This window comes from Epinephelus fuscoguttatus, linkage group LG17 (assembly GCF_011397635.1).
Source record: "Epinephelus fuscoguttatus linkage group LG17, E.fuscoguttatus.final_Chr_v1".
Taxonomy (NCBI): Eukaryota; Metazoa; Chordata; class Actinopteri; order Perciformes; family Serranidae; genus Epinephelus; species Epinephelus fuscoguttatus.
This window is the reverse complement of record NC_064768.1, coordinates 12,777,257-12,795,469: the sequence shown is the minus strand read 5'-3', so window position 1 is coordinate 12,795,469 and position 18,213 is coordinate 12,777,257. Positions and strand designations below refer to the sequence as shown.

Sequence of the window (18,213 nt, the reverse complement as noted above, 5' to 3'; positions counted from 1 at the left end):
TTTTGGGTTGGTAGTTAGACCGCACCCCCAACCCAAAGCGCCTGTATCTGACGACCTGGGAATGAGATTCAACAATGAATTATCTTTCTACAGTTACATTTAACAATTTACTAAGTGCTAATGGTAGATCTAATTAATGCCAATTTGAAGAATGGTTCATTTGGATCACCAAAAGTGCTAAATATTCGAAAAATTAGCATAGCTTATTATTAACATTACATTGTTAATGTGTTAATTGTTAATTAAATTTGGGAATGGACTTTGGTGTGGTGGCCTGTCCGTCAGGCCAAAGCAGTCAACCTAGGGTGAACACTGGGTTGAAATAATAAAGTTCTACAACAATAATTGCCGTAAGTGATGTAATGTAGTCCTGGTGCATTTTATGTTGAGTGAGCACTGCACTGGACCCCATTAAAAAAAGCATTTTAAATACTGTATTTCTAATCAGCAGTCATGTGGCATTTTACAAATGTTTGTTGTTCAGATTTTTTATTTTAAGACTGATAAAAATGTGTATCTGACCCAGCTCATACAGTTTTATAACAAGGGATATCCTAAGGGTTTGGCTTCCTGTAGTGTACAGGAGAAAATCCACAACAGGATTAAATTGCTCTGGCATATTAGCTCAAACTACACTGTACCACTACTGTACACCAGCTGCCACAGAAAACCACGTCTCTGTTATCTCCTTTTCAAACAGGGAGATTAGATTACAGTTGGATCGCAGCTTTGTGAATGCTGGAGTGAGGCCAGGATACACTAACTGTGAACTCCTCACTACTCAGCCGGGACTTCAAGGCTTTTGTTTACTCTGTCTTTCTGTAATTGATTTTAGATGAGATATTTCAGGTGCTAGTGTGCCACCAATCTGTTATTCCAAGTGGGTGAGAAGAAAAACCCAAAATGATGTGACAAATTACAATGAGGTCACAGGACGGAGGAAGCAGTGAACTTACTATGGGAACTTCCTTCTTGAGGTCATCCAGATCCTTGCCTCCCTTCTTCTTGGGCGACTCCTTCTCATCCTTGTCCTGCGTGGTGGCCACGCGGTAGCTGTCCGACCGTCCATACTATAACACACAAAGGCAGGGTCGATAAGTTTGGTCCTGTAATATTACTTTTTAAACAGCTGACACTCTTATCCCTTTTCTCACTGCATGGTAACAAGACATATTAAACAATTACTACACACTACTTTATACCAACACAGTCCAAAGCCTAACTTAGAAAGCCAAAGGAAACATTGATAGTCCAACCCATAGTTTATTATGAACACCTGATGAGAAGATTTTAAGAACATTCTTGGCTGCCAATCTCATTTTTCCTCCACTTGTTTCTTCTTAAGACCCAGTCAAAACATCTAGATTGAGATCCAAACTTAGATTTAATCCCCTGGTGTGAGAGGGGGAATGTGACACTTCCTGATTAGATCTGGCATCATTAGAGCACAGGCCTGTCTCAAGAGCTCCATTTAAACTGCAATTTACACCGATGCTATTTGGGCAGCCATTGTTTAGACGAGAGGCTGCTGCTGTGTCTGAGAGGAGGAGGATAAACTTAAAGCAGTCAGGAAAGAGACAGATAGAGGAAAAAATAAATGCCAGAAGGTCTCAGGACAGGAGAATAAATCTGTCAGTATCTGTAACGTGCATCATGGGATATTCACAATTGCCAGTGTCCTACATTTGTGTGTGTGGATGTGTGTGTTTGGACTAGTGAGATATGGCATCAGGAAGGCAACTAAATACGAATAAAGGTAATATTACAAAGCGTTATGTCTATGGAAATATCAGATTCAGTATATTTCTAGAGACCCGGCTGCTGGGCAACTTGTACTTTGAAAGGTCTTCAGCATTATGAGGGTGAAGCTACTTTGTTCAAACAAACCCATTAGCCTAAATATGTCACCAGGTACTCATACTGGTGTGTAGTTCCTGCTTGTTCATATGCTCCTGGGGGATTAGTGTCTTTTCCTTAAATTACCCTGTTACCCAGCATGCACCATCCAGGATGAACATCCTGAGGGTTTCTAGTAAAGAATTAAAATGTCAGCCAGCCGCTCGGCTCACTGCTGCTTGAAAACTGCCGAATGAAAGGCAGGACGTGAATATTTCTGTGTGCAAATCTGACTTAAATCTGTAAACCTGTGTGTTTGTGTTGTTTTGATTTTAATATCTGTCACATACGCCTGCATCCAACACTGAACCTCAAATTGCCAAACTTACACTACAGTCCTGTAAGTTTACCCGCTTCAATTCTTTTACCTCACAAAAAGAATTTAACAGACTCCCTGTCTGTGCGTGTACCTAATGTCACAATATTCTGTAATTTTGTGGAACTAATGGAAACCACATGCGTTACAAAATGGTTCCACCTGTGTTGAGGAAGTTACTGTGGTAGAAAGTTACTATAAAGCATCAATGAGCCCTTTTCATGCAATACATGTTGACAGATGTAAATGATAAAACTAATGATGGTTGAATTCCATTTAACTATTTTGGTTTCAGGTTCCTTGTATTGTGCGTGGTGCATTAAATAGAACAAAGTGATCATGAATGTTATTGGTAACACCTGTGTCTTTCCCGCTATGACTAATCAAAATGTCTGCTGTGAAAAATCATACTAATTCTATTCAATTTACCATTGTGTGGATATTGAAATGGGAAAACAATAGAGCTGGGTATCTTTTTTTTTTTTTTTTTTTTTTACCAGTACGAACACCAGTGCCCTTAAAGTGATGCCAATACCACTACAACACTTCATTTGATACCTTTTATTTTTTCTATACCCATCAATTTTTGTAGGGATGGTCATTTTTGCATTTCATTTTTTTCAGAAAAAAAAAAAAAATGTTGATGATGATTTTTGCTGGTGTTCACACCACACCGGTGTTTTCCCTTACATCTGGAATATGATTCCTAGGCCGGGGCATCTCTGCAGCACCACAATGCTTCATGTATAAAGGTATGTTGTGACACATTTGACCTTTTTCAAAAAATGCAGCTCCTATGATTTGGATATTGCACTTGGCCATTTTTGATAATTCAGTTAATGTGTGCTGCCCTAATAACCATACTTTCAAACGTTTTAGTGGCATCTCAGCACACTGAACTGCCAACCCTGTCTCATACAAGGCGCCTGACTTCACCACACCACAGACTATATGGGTTGTAGCTGTGGTAGTGGCCCAATCACACAGTGCATTAAGGCAAGGAACGCTTGCAAAACCACACATCACAGTCACTTTTCTAGATCTGGGTACAAAAAGAATTGATGCAGGTATTGTTTCAATACTGCTTGGGTTGTTTTGGTCGATACCTTCAAGGTATTGAGTGCTGATTTACCCAGCCTTAGGGAAAGAAAAGAAAGCACTCCATCAAATAAATGAATAAACCCTCCATTACTCACCCAAAGCCACTGCAATGCCACAGCAAAGTTAAGTGGTTGTTTTAAAAACTCATGGTCATGTTTTTACCAACACAATTAGGGGATGAGGCTTTAGAACAGATGGCTGCTTCAAAGGCAACACCTAACTTAGCAATAAAAATATCATTTTTTAAATAACTGAGCAGGCTGCAGTTCTAGTTTTAACACTAAACAAACAACAAAAAGGCAGCAACAAGAAAATTATGAGACAAAAATAACAACAAGACATTGGAGAAAAAAAATCATACCCCATCAGGGCAACATGTTGATCTTAACAATCATAATTTAGCTATCTAACCACTGAGGGCCACAGGTGGATATTTTTAGGAGCAAAGACACACAGACATTTAATTACATGCTAATTGGGTTTAGGAAACAGGAAGAATAAAGTGAAGTATGCTTAATTTAGTGAATTAATTGCTTGAGGAAATTTCACTTACTAATTTTAAGAAAATTAAATAGCCTACTTAGCCTTATGAAGTTCATTTAAATGTGACTTTCAGCCTCAGCTCAGCTGACATTTCCCTGTAGTGCTTTTATGATGCACGATGAGGTGTGACTACTTTTTTAACAGGAGTGCTTTTCGACTTGACATTTGCTCATCAGACAGATGTTCACTATAATCCAACCTTTATACAGATGTGTAAAAATGTCCTGTTAAAAAAAAACACATATTGAGATTCATACTCTGCAACCCTGCATGAGAGCCGACTTACTTTGGGAAAGCTCTTATGTGGATTAGTCTACGCTGAGAGGTTTCACACTGATTTGATGGCTGTTTTATCCTGTTTAACATCTGTTTTTTTCTAACTGCAACGAAAACCTAGCAGGGTGTTGGCTTGTTACAGTGGACAAAACAGACACAGACACAGACACATTTGTCTTACATCCGCCTAGACAAATCCTCTGTGCAGACTATTATTTTATTTTAGTGTGTGCACATGTAAAATAGTTTTTCAGTGATTTCAACGAATGTAAGCATGATATTACCTTCCAACTTGTGAATGTTAATTTTTCCTATTAATGCATTATGTATGTACTCTTAAAGGGATTGACTTATCGTTTATTGATACCAAATATAAAGCCTCTCTTTTAGGAGGTATAGTGGCCAGTCATGTTATTTTCTTTGTACAATAAATTCTCCGAATTTTTTTATTGTGTTTGTTTCTTAGTTAATCATTAATTTGACAGACAACTGTATTGATTATTGCCAAATATATGGAGTATTTTAAAGAGTTCTTTTGAGTAGTGTGCGTGATTTTGTCCAAAATACACATTTGAAATGGATGACCACAGGTGACTGTAAAGAAGACATTTAAGTTGACTGACTCCCACATGCAACTTTATATGTGTGGGAATTACATTTTACATGTGTCTTCATATTGCTTGTGCGCATTCACTGCACTACACAGTGTATCATATGTGTGCACAGTTTCACTATGCATATGTGTGCTTTTTAGTGTTCTCTAGTGAGTAATGCTTTTATTCCATCTGTGCAGTTGTACTCATGTTTATTTTGTGCATGACTGCAAACGTGAGCATTTTTCCATGCTGGTGTTCTTCTGTGTGTATGTGTGAGTCCGCATACCCTGTATGTTCATATGTGTGTGTGTGTGTGAGTGTGTGTGTGTTTTGCCATCTGTTAGGAGATGCAGTGTTCCCCAGGCAGTCTCGTCCAGCAGGCCATCAGATTACTGCTGTTTACTACACTGACAGATTAACCCACTGAACAACAATAATCCCTCTCAGTCACTCTCTCTCTCTCTCTTCCGTCGTTTCAACCCCAGTTTCTCATTCATTCTTACTCATTCACTTATTTATAGTGCTGAAAGGTCTACAGCCCTTCTTGAGTTCACATGCACCAGTGTTTCCCACAGGGTATTGTGAGACTGGTTGGGTGGACATCAGGGTTAGGGGTAGGATTATTTTCAAATTTATTTTTTGCGATAGGGTGCCAGTCTATACCTCGCCCTGATATACATTTGCAGTAAAAATTAAAATTGGTGTGTCAAAATTTCCAATGAAGACAGACACACAAACACACTTTTCAACATTATCTTTAAAAAAAATAAATAAAAAAAATAGAAGAACCATGACATGACACAAATCTGTTTTGATCATGAAGCCCAGTGTCACTCTACAATTCTCTGGTCTATCAGAGGAGTGTATGAACCACGCTGCAGGCTGGACTATCTACTCACTGTGACAAACAGAGTGATGGCTGACTCATATTAATGGGTCAAATGCACATCGGAAGGTCTACATCAGCCTACAACTGAAGTTACATTCAGTGATTTATTTTAATAACGGCAGATTGCTCCCAGCAGAAACACTGGTTAGGGTTAGGGTTAGGGTTGCTTTTGTGACTTAGGCGTAGAGGACTGTGATGTTTATTACAACTCCTGTAATATTTGCTGCCTTACGTGTGACACACAGTTCAGTTGCAGGCAGCCTTCAGCATTGACAGGCCATTACTCCTAACGTGACCAATCAATTAGTGGTCATGTGGGGAGGACACTGACCGAGGCTATAGAGTGGTGACTGCAGGTGACCTGGCTTTAGAGCCAAAGTAGCACATTTTCAAATAATTTGGTTAATTGGTTATTGGACTAAAAATATAATGACACTGATGATCTTTTATGTTCTTATGAGAAGTATAAAAATATTTTAGTTCATTATTAAATTGTAGTGGGACAGTTTATTCTGCGGCAAGCAGCCACAGTCAGGGAAATTAATGGGAAACACTGCACTGAATAAATGAGAATGTGTTCAAAGTAACAAAAGTAAAATGAACCAGTCAAGTAAAATGGTAGATTTATTTCCAGTTACAATTGGCCACCTTCCTGACTCCATCTTAATATCTTCATCTTCTCAATTAGTTTGAGCAGTTATAAAGTTAAGTATCCTAATTTCATAGAGTATCACTGTCGTATCATTCATGTGTATGAGTATCACAAAGACGGCGTGACAAAGAATGATAAAAGGTGGAACTTGTAATACGTTTTATCCTTTAATCAAATCTATTTCCTTTAGTGTCTAAATTTAACTAAATGACTCAGGATCATCAGTTGCTAAAAACAGATTTCTGTGCTGATTTTGATTCCAATAACTCCAAATACTGAAATGAAAAGTAAGCAAGAAAGCTTTCCAGTGCACTAGAAATTTACTTTAAAAGATTAGACAAATTAACACCTCACAGTGATCCTTAACAACGAAACTTGATAATTGAAGCACCAAAAAGCACAATGTGACTGCTGGGAAACTGCATGTCAAAATACAGGCTACATAAAACCATCTCCTGCCTCCACAGTTTACATCAAATTCACAAAACATGCAGATGTGCACTGCAGCGTCTTTTATTTCTAGACGTTTGCTACTTCGGCTCCTCCTCTCCTCTGCCCCTCGAGCTCATGTGTGCATACATTCATTCAGGATGATAACTGCAGAGGCGACAAGGCCAAATACTCAGGCACGAAACAGACCTCACCCTACAGTGCTGCAGCATCTTAAGATGTATGAAGTCACAGAAGCACCACAAAGACACCTAATACATCTGTACTGCATAATGGCAAATACACTACAACCCAATAAGTATTATTACAGGTTAGCAGAAACTGGCAGTAGGCCTGACAGAGGGGTTTTTTTTTTGTTAATTGTCAATCTGTGGTTGTGTTGGACCTTTTCTGAGGTTCAATATTTTCTGCTGCTTGAGGCAACATACTTGGCTTTCTCCAACCTCGTCATTATCACATACAGGCCCACAGGGGACCCATGTCACATTCACACATAAATATTTGACCACTTGATGAAAAAAATATGAGCAGGGTGAAATGGGCAATATGAACTTCTAATTATCAAGGGCAATATATTCCCGTACCAGTTTTAATTTTACATACATATGACTTTCAAGGTCATTACTGAACCAAACCAGGGCAGGAATATTGCCTATTTTTTAAGGATGCTACACCATCCTTTTGGGAAAGGCTGTCATGTGTCACATATCCAGACATTTTTCTATGCCTTGAATTCCACAGTGCACAGATGTATACTGCTCTTGACTGAAACTGAATTAACACAGGGGATATTATCACCTCCCTTGCTTAAGTACGTAATGCCTGTTCTCAGTCAAGTTACAGGCTGTAAAACCTGAAGAGGTCTCAGCAGCATCCAGATGTTCAGTGCTGAGCAACGGGACAGATTGTATGTGCTCAACATTTGTAGTCTGCTCTATCTGCTGGTATTCTGTGTCCAGCCTGGCCGGCGGCACAGAGCACCACAGGTCTGAGGAAGGCTGGATAAGCCATTTTCTAATCTGCTGAAATCACTGGTCAAATCTCAGACTTCAAACAGGGACATTTTGATCTGTACATCGCAGGGTTTCAAAATAATCACAATAATTCATAAACCCAACATTAATTAAAAGGTATGGATCAGGAAACATGATGATCATATTATTTATTGTGGAAAAGAGCCTTAAAATGAGCTGGAATGAGAAGAAGGGGTATCAGTTGTGAAGATCAGCTAAGATATAGATTTCCTAATTAATTTCCATAATTTTAATTTAGTTTATTATCATATTGGTCATTTTACACAACAGTGGGATATTGCTGAACTGTTGCCTGTTTGCAGTGCTGGTATCTGCCCATATGATTATTTACAACCAAGCAAAAGTAAACTGTAACAGCAGCTCCATACTATAAAACCTGGGTAAAACAGTCACCAGCTGGCACTGAATCATCCAGCATTTAGCCATGTTCAGCCTGTTTATAAACTACACTTAATGATGTTCTAGTTACCAAAATGTCACAACTCTAACTCAGAATTTCTGAATGGTAGATCTTGCCAGTGTGTATTGCCTCCAGTAGAGTTCAGTAGCTCTGGTGGTGCCACAGTGGATCATGGTAACCACACACGCACAAAAAAATGGATTATCACACAGATCAGTGAACTGACCGACCTAGAAAATACTGATGGACTGACAAGCACACACACACACACACGCAGTCAGAGGGGTCCTACACTACATCATCTATCCTTCCCTCCACCCTCCCACTTTGTTTACATTCTCCTCCCTCCGGGCTGCCCATCTGTTTCTCTGCTCTCTTCTACTCTGATCTACTCATCTGTACCAAGGTTTAATCAAGAGGAGGCAGTCTGAGCCACACTTGTGATGACAACGCTGTGTTTTAACTCAGTACATGTGTTTCCAGGGACAAATGCAGATGTAATCCACAGTGAGATAAGCCATGGTGATTTGATTTGTTTTTGTATTTGAACAGTGGAAGCCTGAGTGGCTGTCAGCGTACATAAAAAAATAAGACCAGAGATTTTGTGCTGTTTCCCACCATTTAGCAGTGTGTCACCTCCCGCAGCGCAGCATGTCTGAGAGTATGATAGAAAATGGCAGTTGTTGACAGAATCAGACTGACAGCATCTACTTCCAATGGCTTGATAGATGGGGGATGTGAGGTTTCCTAGCAACATCCAATCCGCTGTGCCCATCTAAATAATTGAAATCAACTGTGGGGGATGGGAGGGGGGTGTTGGAATTTTTTAATGATGCACTTAAAAAGAGGGTGTGTTATGTAATAGTGCTCTAATGTTTATGCGGATAAACTTATGTGTGCAGTGTATTCTGTCATCCTCTCTGCCATTCACGTATGGTGGTGTTGTAGAAGGCATGGAAAACTAGTTACCCTTGACACCTAAGTCACCCGGTAAACAGGAAGTGATGTCAAAGTGACCTCACAGTGCATCCCAGGAAATCCACAATGAACTAAACATCGAACTCAATCAGTGGCATTGGAAACCCCTAATCAGTGATTTGCAGTGGTATGGATCCAAGCTATTTTACACACACTCCCACACAGATGGAAACTACTAAGGGACACAAGGTTGAGAGGCAGTGTTGATGAAATATTGACAGACTGAGGCAGTTATGCAACAAGGTCCACGGCCATGAGAACATATGTGGTGTTGCAGTATAGAGTGTGGATACCCTACCCGAGCCCGACGGGACATGTGAAACCATTACTTTAGTATGCTATTCTACTACTTTCAATGGCCCTTTTTACATAAATATTGTGCTATAGGGCTGCTATGAAGTCCCTTCTTTACACCGCCTTTGCATTTTAACACAGAACCAAACAACGGCAGCATCATGACACTCCAGTGTGTAGTTTTTGACAGCATGCTAGAATCCTGGAAGCTAAAGAGGCGTGACAAGTGTGACATGTAAAACAACAGCGTCAGCCTCTAGAGTGACATATAACATACACGTCAGCAGTGCTTCATAAACGATAGCATGTCTTAAAATTGAAATAACAATCAAAGCGTCACACCCATCCTGTTCATGGTCCTGTCCTGCAAGCTGTCCCTTTTAAACAGATGTCAATTTCGCACAATAAGTAACTCCGCTGCTGGCTTAAAGGCGAGACAACTCTGTCTCCCCATTCCAGGACTGTACCTTTTTATTAAAAAGAAACGAGGCAGAATAGCACTGTGAAATTCATGCTTCCAACAGGCAGAGTAACATGGGCTTATAATTCAGCTTCAACCCAAGAAATTTAGCCCCATTTCTTGAACCACATAGCAATAAGATTACTATGCATGCACCTGCTTTGTGCCTGCATGCATTAATTTAAATGTAATTTGGATGGGGCATCGGTGGCTTAGTGGTAGAGCAGACGCCCCATGTACAAGGCTGTTGCCACAGCGGCCCGGGTTCGAGTCCAGCCTGTGGCCCGTTGCTGCATGTCACCCCCCCCCCCCCCCTCCCCTCTTCACACTTAACTGTCCTATCAATTAAAGGCAAAAATGCCCCAAAAAATGTAATTTGGATGCATTCTTATGTGATGCACTTTGAATTGCCTTTGTGCTTGAAAAATGATCTGCAATTCTCCAAAGCTGCATTAACATTAACTCTAACGAAGACAATCCCTATCAATTATCGATTATGCAGAGGTTTACTGTTTTGCCAAAAAAAAAAGGTATTAAGTAGCCAGTCATTATGTACAGACTTGTCTGTAGTGTAACATAATGGCAATTGCAATAAATCTAGCTATTTTAAATATATATATACTATGCTGGATTTTTCTAAAAACAAACAAACAATGTATAGAGTCATACAAAGGTAATCCCTCTCAATCATGACTTATGATCCACCAGACGTGGGTAGTGGTGTATTTATCTGCAGGCACCCTGCCCTCTGCCTTTATTGTCTCATTTCCTTCTTATTTTGCTCTGATTGGGACGTCTTTGAGTGTGTAGCTGTGAGTCAGTTGCAGTGTGCGGGTGAAGTCGGAGCTGTATGTAAAGGTAGCAACCAGGTAGTGTTGTCATGATACAAAAATCTTTGTTTCGGTACCAATACCAATATGAATTTCGATACTTTTCGATACTCTTCTGTACTTTTCGTAAGGAAAAGTCCTTTTGGATACAAACCGTTAGAACAATAAATAGTAGGGGTGTAACGGTACCAAAAAAATCATGGTTCGGTAAGTACCTCGGTACAGACATCACGGTTTGGTTGCTCAAATGTTTCACTAAGGTGTTGTCATACACACCACTTGTGCAATCTGTGCTCCAATAGGAACAAGAAACGCGTTTGTGTGCATAAATGAGTAAAATAAATTAACTAAATTAATGAATTGAATCAATTTCAAAGTACCGTTATTCTCCAAATGCAGTATAGTACCATTTGGAATACTCTAGTACCGCGGTACTATTTTAGTACCGGTATACCGTGCAACACTACAACCAGGTAGCAACAGCATGCATCCAAAAGGAAGAAATCGTGGAAACAGCCCCCCTCCATGCTTATGATTGGTCCAGTTAGTTCTCAATTTAATCAAGAGTGGTTTTATATTCAAAATAAACATCTGTATTGTCAGTCAAATAAAGGCTTTTAGAACCAACCTATGATGAAACAGCTGAGAATTTCTTAGAAACTGCTCATTAAATGTGCATTATGCACTGAAAGGTGAAATCTGACTCATCCAAACACTGGCGCTCATTAATTTGCCACAGGAAATTTGCACAGCGTAAACCAACATCCCACAAAAAAAACAATAACTGGTTTCACTAATGGAACAACTTAATGCAACATAATGCAATCCAGTCATGTTGTTTTTCTGTGGACAGGAGTTTGACATATTTTTTACTGGTTAGTGTGCCGGCTGCAAGGCTATCACTCTATTGATGGTCTCCTTTACTTTTCAAAATGATAGCTGCTCAACCACTCATGATGGATTATGAAGTTATTCAGAAGCGTAATTCACAGTATTGGGTGTTTAATACTGAGATGTATCTCTAGTGCATAAAGAACAGTTACACATCCTGGTGCATGATTCTTTGTGCTGATTTTAATGAGCTACAGTGAAGACAATTATTATCAAGACTGAAAAGGAGAAACTACAATGAAAAGACCTCTTTATATTGAGAGCTACTGTATGAGGCATCAGCTCCATTATGCATGGATTAGACACCATTAATGAGAAGAGGTTTAGCCAAGCTGCCTGACACACACACACACACACACACACACACACACACAGAGCCACACCACACACCATTCATTCCCCACTGCGATTGGCCCTTCTCCTGACGCTTCCTCACCAAGTGCATTGTGGGATACCAGCAGATGCATTAATCCTCATATATCTCTTTGTATATCTATATATCTATATATATATATATCTCTGTCTGTATCTCAGTGATCAGCATTCCACCCCCACCCCCTGAAGCTCCACCATTGCTCCTTCCTCTGTGTCATCTCTGCACATAAGCAACATCCCAGGCATCTCTTTGTGGCATTCCTTCCCTCCTCCATCTTTTCCAGTATTCACCCTTCTCAAGGTGACTCACCACGAAGGCATCTCTTTCTAGCTCTCCTTCTCTCTACCTCCATCATTCAGTGTCAATCACTGAATCTTACTGTAGTCAGTTTTCCTCTGAACATGACCTCCCTGTGAGGCCTTCCGCACAGTGGCTGACCTTTGTTTCATCTTTGCCATCTATTCTTTCACCCACCAACGAGATCATTGCCTCCTGCAGCAACAGCTCCTGTCAATTGATTGGCACGGATCAAATGGCACCGGTTGCTGTGTCAACTGAGGCTCCCTCTGGTCCCCCCCCCCCCCCCGAAAGGCACACATCCTCCACATAGGAGTTTCCACTCCCCCCATGCACACACACACACACACACACACACACACTCACACACACACACACACACACACACACCCTGTCCTCCTCTCTGTGACGCAGTAGTCAGAGTTGCGTGGTGCGTGGTTTTTCCCTCCAGCAGTCAAGTGGACTGCATCACAAACCATGACAGAGCAGCACCATTTCCACAATCAGGCCTGACTGCTCACTCATCCCGTTCCCCCAAACCCGGATGTAGAGCAGAGTAGAAACCACTGCCTATCATACTTCATTAGCACAGATTGACCATGACACCATGGTCCATCTACAGCTATGGTCCTACAATACATATTTCCATTCTACATAAAAATGCAGCATGCTGCAGGAGATGATACATTTCATAAAGTATTACCTCACTGCTGAGTAGGGACAGGGAATAATGCTTTATAATAACACTACAGGGAGGTAACAGTCATTTTTCAGCAAGAATGACATCATGAAGTCTACATTTAGATGCTGGAACAAGATGTCCTTCATGACCTGACAGGTCAGTGTTTTGTTGGGGCTGCTGGGGTAAAAGGAGAAGGTGGAGGTGTTGGCTGTGTCTACCCTTGTGGAGAGCACGTTCCTTTGGGACCCATCCGTCGGCATTTATAGGAGTGGGAGGGTGGAGGGGTGGGGGTTGACCATCGCTGAGGAACCATTTTGACGCACTTGTCTGTGCCCATTTGGTACCCAGACCTAAGCTGCACCTACATCCTCACCAAGCCCAGCAGCGTCAATGACAGCGACACGACGCATCCTCGCATTATGTAATGTTTGAATGAAAATGCACCAAATGGTTGGCAGAAAAAAATGAGGAGAAATAAAGTCATAGCCTTCATCGTTTTGATTCCCACCCCCCCCCTCCCCCCACTTCCATTTCATTACTTCCAAATAACATTACAGATTCACGACTGTCAGTTAGCTCTGCTTTATTGTGAATAATTAACAAAACACATGTATTTGCTGATTAAGAGTTGCTGCAGTCAGACTGGGAGGAATGGCATGATATTCCGCAGTCGGGGCTGCGGTGTTCACCATCAGCGGGTTGCATATTCCCGTGCGTAATGGCGCGTTTCACCTGCATATCATCCACAACTATTCCATTTCTGGCCGGACTCGCTCGTGTCATTGTGCAGTGTGACTAATCGTGTATTTAGGAGCTGTGAATTCCCTCAATCGTCTGCAGCGGGTCCAGCTCCGGGTGCCAGATGTTCCGTCGGTGTAATCTCGTTTTTTGGAAACCGGCGAATAAAGCAGCACATTTTCCAGCCACTACATAACCGATGCTTGTTAAAAACACATTAATCCCTTATTTCTGGTCAAGATAAATGACGCTGGTCGGCACACTGGGCCCGGTCTCTTACTTGGTTCAGTTGCTCGTTACATTACTTTTGCGTTACAGCTCCGAAATCGCCAGGATGCTTCTCTGGCAGCTTAAAAATGAAGGTAACATATGTGTGTTTGCTGTGAATGAAGATGAAACCAAATCATGTAGATGTCAAATGGTTATGTTAATGATTAGTGATTAAAATTGAAGCTGTGTATCTCTGCCCCTGTCAAGTACACTCCACTGCCTCTCATCCACTGAGGAACATTTATCAGAATTTGCAGGTGGCAAATGGCTGCTTGGTTGATCAACTTAATTGTGATGGGGTGATAGAAATAATGACATTTTTTTTTTATTTTGTTGAGAGCTGCACAGACTACTGAGACTGAGGAGCGTTACTGTAACGCGTAACCACCCTGCACCGGTTCTGTCGCACCGACTGGACTCTGGATGCGGAGGACTTGCTCACTAATCTGGCGCATGTTCCTCAGAAAAAGAGGCTGTGTCCAGACAAAAAACATGCCCTCCATTACCTGATAATCCCAGTCGTTATCATAAATTGCAACGCATTGATTTGATGTGCTAACCGACGTTAAGGGCAGACACCTAACGTAATCCCAAAGGCAATTACTGTTTGACAGAACGACACTGAATGCATCAATGCGGTTTAAGCAGTGTGCCACATAACGTGAACAGGTAAGCTAGCTAAAACAAACCACAACGTTATATATCCAGTGTTCAATGTCATTCTAACATCATGCCTGTGCCTCCATACACTTTAACCCTTTCATTCACCGACACACTGACTAACCCTTACCGTCACCACATCCAGACTGTACAGCTAACCATAACGTTAACACAACCAACATTTTAACTGCGTAATAACGTTAGCTACAATCACAAAGGATAAATTTAGCCCTTACCCCCATTTCGGCGCAGTCAGTCGGGTCTCCTCAGAAGATGAATCGCTTTTGGGCTTGATTCAACCAGAATAGCTGGCTTTAAGGCGGGGAGACAGGGCAGGAAACAGTCGTCTGATGATGAGAAGAAAAAAAATGTCTCCTCTCAGTTGACAGCCAACGTTATTGCTCTAACTTTACTGACACAAATTAATTAACTAGCTAACATAATATCCTAAAATATCATTTTTTCAGGTGGAGCGGGCATATGATAACCTGGCAAGGCAAAGTTTCATCGAACACCTCAGCGAAGCTGCACCCGGTTCAGATAATAATCGAGAGGGTTTATTTTTTTTTTTGTCATAAAACGTTAAATGACACGCAGCCGATGGTGACACTTCACCAGCCTTCTCCCTGTGAGGCGCAATGATGCCGTTGGAAAGTAGACCCGGGCGGCAGCCTTCTTCTTCGGATGCTGTCTCCCTCCGCAGCTGTGCTCAGGTCGCCGCAGCACTCAGGGTTCCCTGGTTGTTACTCCGCGGTTGAAACCAACAAAGTAGTTTTATGCGTACACGCGCATAAGATGCGTACACATGATACCGAATATGTTGCTCAAATCATGTTCATCTTAGCCCGTAAGGCATAGGTACTGTTTTGAAACAAGGAAAAGGAGAATAACTGATTAATGTGAGAGGATTTTATTAAGTTTGCCAAGTGAGTCCTGGGGTCCCCTCACTCAGAAAGAAATACATTAAATTAATATATTTAAAAGAAATGAAACTGAGAGACAGTAGACTGTGTGACACTGATTTTACCCACAGCAGTCAAGCAACACCACTGTGACAAACCACATGCAAATCTGCAGTAGCCTACACTGTGATATTTGAACTGGTAGCAACAATAATAACAGTTCATTGAGTGTATTGATGACTGTGATTCGCCAGTACTTATTTCGTATGATGGTGCATGGTTGCCTGTTGTAGCATAGCAACTCTAAGGCATGGTGTTGTCACTGGAGTTTCTTATTTTGATACAATTCCTTGAAAAATATCTATATTTAATGCTACTTTCGATACCATGGGGAAACATTGACATTGAGATCATAAGTTTAATTTTTTATTAAAAGATAAATATAACAAGACTACAACATGGCATCCACAAATTTTCTTCACTTGGTTAATGGCACAGAACAGCAGAACAACTGTAGTAAATGTTAACATTAAGATAGAGCAAGAAAGCACAGCTTGTGCCGTATCAATATTGTGAAAAATGAATTTAAATGAATTGAAAAATCAACATTTGTGACAACATCTAAGGCTTAAATATGGCCGGATATGACCTCCAACCTATCCTCTGTGCAGTTTTTATGCTGTTGCCTATACAAATTTCCATTAAGTCCACTGCAACCAGTATTCATGTGCTGAAATATTACTGACAGTAATTTGTGTTTGTTTGTGATAATGTCACTGAACAGACATTTATTTAAGAATACTCACCATGTAAACCAAAATAATAAATTACATAAAACTTGTTTTTTTTCCCACAGAGTCCCTTCACAAGACACATCCTAAAAATTATAGATAAACAGATGTTATTGTTCCTCGGTGGAAATTTGTTTTTGACTTCTCTCAAATACAGCAAAGGTTCATACAAACACATAACACAATACACCATTAACGTACAAATATACAGTGTACAAGCTACAATAGCGCATATATGCAGGTTGCAGAAATACATTAAGTGAGCACATTTTATAAAATAACTGTGCTCCCTTGTGCAATCACTCTGTGTTCAATACCTGTACGGCAAAAGGAATATAGATTCTTGCTGGTTCTTAGGACCCTAAGAATGGAAGCAGCTCAAGCTCTAAGTGTAATGAGTGTAAGGTATCTGCAATTGTAAGTTTGGCCTTCCTGCACACAGCACTGTCAAATATATTAGTTAGTAATCCAGCCTCTAGCCCTGTTTTTGACCAAAGTCATTCACAAAATACACCAGAAAGATGTACGTATCCCTATCAGACAGATATAAATGATGTATGTGTGGAAGCTCCCATTATGTTGTAAAAGTTACTTAGTCTTAGCCTTGAGATGCATCATATTTCATATTAAGCTGTACAATTGTTAATTTTTATCACGTTACAACTGTAGAAATTCTAACTATTCAACTGGTTAAATTAAGCATCTTCTCTCTGGGTTTTTGTTTAGTTGTCAGCAGCTGTTCAGACTTAAGCTTTTCTGTTGCTATGAAAAAGACTAAAACATGAACGAAGTGCACATCTGCATCATCAGTGGCATCGGGGGAAAAGTGTGGCACATCCACACTATTCTCCACACACACAAGATATAGCCTGCATTAGTATGGCCACATTTGTCAGACAGATGTGAGCAGCAGTGTGTTGCACAAAACATGGGATTGATTCATGCTGATGATTAAGAGTAGAAACTGAAGCAGAGTAGGGCTGAGGAGGAGATTAGAGAACAGAGAAATAATCAAAAAAACATGGAAAATGAAGAACAGAAAGAGTGATTCACAAAAGAATTTACTGACAAGAAATGAGGTCTGGTCTGGCATTACACTGGAATAAAGATTGTTCAATCAGTGCTAGTGTGGGGAATGAAAACCCTGGCCAAGACACACAGTAAAAGCAGCATAAACAGAAATCACATGGAAACAATGTGATGATCATGGTCGGTCAGAGCAAAGCTGCAGCTTCACTTGCTTTATTTCTGTATGCACCACCTGCTGTGGAAGATTAGACAATTATACTGCTGTTTTTAGAGCCTTCAAATGGAGCAGGAGGCTATGAATATTGTGCAGCTGCCATATCACATGCATGCACCCATCCCGCCTGAGGTGATTCAACAGTGATCAAATGAACGAGGGGGGAAACATACGATACTGCATAACAAATGAGCAAATGAGCAAATGAGACAGTGATCAAGTGTGCAAATAACTGGTTGACATGTGTGCTTTGCTATGCAAATGTTTGTCTGTGAACACCGTGAGACTGTGTGCGGGATCATCTGTATGAGTGCATGACTGTGACTCTGCTTTGAGGCAGCCACCGTGTTCAGATGGGATCAATACCCCTCTATTATAATTGAAGTGTGGCCTGGTTTCTGCGCTGCGTTGTCATCCCTCCAGCATGCACCATCAATCAAGTGGTTTTTTTCTAGCAAATTCTAAAACTGCGCTGGAAAAAAATGTGTCAATACTCACGCATCCTGCTTCAAAAAGTTATACTGGAAAGACATGACAACGGGAAAAGGTAAAGAGTAATGTAGCAGCCACATGGGCCATTTATGTATTAGCATGAAATACAGCTAATCAGGAAGCAAAAAAAGACACATCATATCTTCATTCTTCTAA

At 40.7% G+C, this 18,213-nt stretch overlaps 1 protein-coding gene across 1 annotated transcript in view; it reads right to left on the bottom strand.

Annotated features, from left to right (window-relative positions):
* atp1a3a (ATPase Na+/K+ transporting subunit alpha 3a) overlaps positions 1-15,297 on the bottom strand; it is a 31,837-nt gene extending 16,540 nt beyond the window's left edge. Inside the window, exons 1-2 of the mRNA XM_049603242.1 lie at positions 14,866-15,297; positions 957-1,070 (exon numbers count right to left, since the gene is read on the bottom strand). Coding sequence (XP_049459199.1) covers positions 957-1,070; positions 14,866-14,871 — 120 coding nt within the window. The 5' untranslated portion in view covers positions 14,872-15,297. The remainder of the gene's footprint in view (positions 1-956; positions 1,071-14,865) is intronic.
* Positions 15,298-18,213: the final 2,916 nt, after the last annotated feature.